Source organism: Melanotaenia boesemani, chromosome 15 (genome assembly GCF_017639745.1).
Source record: "Melanotaenia boesemani isolate fMelBoe1 chromosome 15, fMelBoe1.pri, whole genome shotgun sequence".
Lineage (NCBI taxonomy): Eukaryota > Metazoa > Chordata > Actinopteri > Atheriniformes > Melanotaeniidae > Melanotaenia > Melanotaenia boesemani.
The window spans coordinates 15908101-15911047 of NC_055696.1; the positions used below are offsets into that span (position 1 = coordinate 15908101).

Sequence of the window (2947 nt, forward strand, 5' to 3'; positions counted from 1 at the left end):
GTTATTAAAATGAAACGACGTTTTCTGTCTGGAACTTAAGATGGAAGAAAAAGAAGAACTGACATTTCTCTTTGTCAAAACCCATGGAGATGGCAGAACATTATGGTTTTTGGATGGAAAACTGCTCCCAAAAGACAATAAGAAACTTTTTATTTATTTGTTTTTTTTCTTTTAAATAAATGCTGTTTTAATTTAGGCAGGAGAGCAAAGGTGAGACATGTTTTCTGACTTTTAGAAACATAAACCATAAATCGGGCCTTCTTCTTCCTCTGGTTCGGTGAATTTTGGTCATAGCGAGATGAAACTTCCAGCTGTGGAATCTGTGAGATGTGAGCTTTCAGTAGAGGAGTCATTTGTTCGTGTTCATGGGGAATAATCATCTGTGTTTACATATTTTTTGGAGTTTGTGTACCTGGTTTTTGAATTGTTTGTTGTCTTAACTGTGTTTGTTGGTGATATAAATGGTTTTGCTGAGCTGTTAGCTGAGATTCTGGACTTTCTGTGGATACCACACATGTTTAGTTACAAATCTGACGCTACACCCAGAAACAAGATGTTAACCCCTTAACTCCTGGTAGCGAAGGCTGCAGGTGCAGAGGTGAAGCTAAACAGTCAAGCCATGTATTTAGAAGCATTGTGGAAGGTCCAGAGAGCCACTTGCGGCTCCAGAGTTGCAGTTTGGAGACCCCTGATGTAGTGTTTGTAAACCAAAATTTATAGCATTTTCTTTATATAGCTGTAGGTGTCACGTACCAGCAAGGAGGACTCATAAATTATCAGAAAACCCAGGGATAGGTAATGGAGGTTTATTTAACAGACTGACGAATAGCAAGGTAATATAGAAACTGACGGTGATCAGAGAGTCCGGGTGGTGGAAGACAGCGGCAGGTGCATCCGTGTCTTCCGATGAGCAGCAAAAACCAAGTCCGTGATCTAAAGGGAGATTCCAGAGAGCAGTCCAGGGGTCAAACATACAGGGGGTCCAAATATTAGCGGAGGCAGAGTTACCAGTGAGGGAACGAGCAGAGGCGAATATCCAGGTTCCGGAACGCAGGGTCGTCAACAGGCAGGCAGGCAGACAGGTAATACGGGAAACAGACAGGTAACAGAGGCTGGATACGTGCAGGGTGAAACCACGACGATCTGGCGCTGGAGGAATGTCACAGAGCTGTATAAATAGGGCTTGGTACAGGTGTAGCGCATCAGCCCTAATCAAGAGCTGGCGGAGATGAGGCGTTCAGGGCAGCTGAAAAAACTGAGCCCCACACCACAGATCATGACAGTACCCCCCCCCACAAGGGTCGACACCCGGCGACCCAACAACACCGAACCGGGCGGGAGGCGGGGGTCCGGAGGAGGGCACCAGCAGACAGGAGGAACCCGGCCGATGAGCCAGTCGGATCCCCCGTGGCCGAGCAGGCAGGGCCTCCCACGGCAGAGCAGGCTGCGCCGACAGGAGCCGGATCTCTGGCGGACGGCCAGACGGCGGTGCAGACTGGAGCAGGACCTCTGGCGGACGGCCAGGCGGACGGGCAGACCGGAGCAGGACCTCTGGCGGACGGCCAGGCGGACGGGCAGACCGGAGCAGGACCTCTGGCGGACGGCCAGGCGGACGGGCAGACCGGAGCAGGACCTCTGGCGGACGGCCAGGCGGACGGGCAGACCGGAGCAGGACCTCTGGCGGACGGCCAGGCGGACGGGCAGACCGGAGCAGGACCTCTGGCGGACGGCCAGGCGGACGGGCAGACCGGAGCAGGACCTCTGGCGGACGGCCAGGCGGACGGGCAGACCGGAGCAGGATCTCTGGCGACGGGCGGGCAGGCAGGATCTCTGGCGACGGACGGACAGGCAGGATCTCTGGCGACGGACGGGCAGGCAGGATCTCTGGCGACGGACGGGCAGGCAGGATCTCTGGCGACGGACGGGCAGGCAGGATCTCTGGCGACGGACGGGCAGGCAGGGTCTCTGGAAGGCGCGCTGACAGGAGCTGGGTCTCTGGAAGGCGCGCTGACAGGAGCTGGGTCTCTGGAAGGCGCGCTGACTGGAGCTGCGGCTCAGGGCTGCACGCTGACTGGAGCTGCGGCTCAGGGCTGCACGCTGACTGGAGCTGCGGCTCAGGGCTGCACGCTGACTGGAGCTGCGGCTCAGGGCTGCGCGCTGACTGGAGTTGGAACCCAGGACTGCGCGCTGACTGGAGCTGCGGCTTAGGGCTGCGCGCTGACTGGAGCTGGAGCTCTGGAAGACAAACAGAATCCATTACTTCTGGCGGAGGACCGGGGACCAGAAGAGGGAGAGGAGCGTCCGGACCAGGGACCTCCTCAGGAACAGGAACCAGAAGAGAGGAGCAGTACGGGGTTGCAGGCATCGGAGGCTGCGGAGCAGACTCTAGAGCAGGCGTTGGAGGCTGGTCCTCTGTAGGCTGGGCCTCCGGAGGTGGAACAGGCAGGGTCTCTGGAGACTGAGCAGACAGGACCTCTGCAGGCTGAGCAGACAGGACCTTCGCAGGCTGAGCAGGCCGGGGAACCGGAGACGTGAGCCTGGGAGCTGGAGGTGACACTGGAGATGTGAGCAGTGGAACTGAAGCAGTCATTATACTAGGCTGGTTTGTCTGGGAAGCAGGTGTCGGAGTGATGACTGTCTCCAGTTTGGAATTGGGTGGTCCAAAAGTCCGATATAATTCCTCTGTAAAGCTTTGAAATGTGGCAGACACCGGCAGGCCCCTTTCCCAGAGTTTAAAACCCCATGACTGTGCTGGACCGGACAGACGAGACACGACGTAAGCCAACTTAACCCTTTCGGTCGGAAAAAAGGACGGACAACGCTCAATTTCCCGCGCACAATGAGTCAGAAAGGCTTGACACTGACTTGGGTCACCAGAATACCGGTCAGCGGTAAACGTACCCGACTCGTGAGTCGGATTAACAGACGGAGTAGCTTGCCGGAAGTT

At 56.0% G+C, this 2947-nt stretch overlaps 1 protein-coding gene across 1 annotated transcript; it reads right to left on the reverse strand.

Annotated features, from left to right (window-relative positions):
• Positions 1–1208: 1208 nt before the first annotated feature.
• On the reverse strand, positions 1209–2590 carry LOC121654623 (vegetative cell wall protein gp1-like). Its single transcript, XM_042008839.1, has 2 exons — positions 1327–2590; positions 1209–1219 (listed from the first exon to the last, which is right to left on the reverse strand). Exons 1-2 carry the CDS (start codon positions 2588–2590, stop codon positions 1209–1211), a joined length of 1275 nt encoding a protein of 424 aa, XP_041864773.1.
• Between the last annotated feature and the right edge of the window lie 357 nt (positions 2591–2947).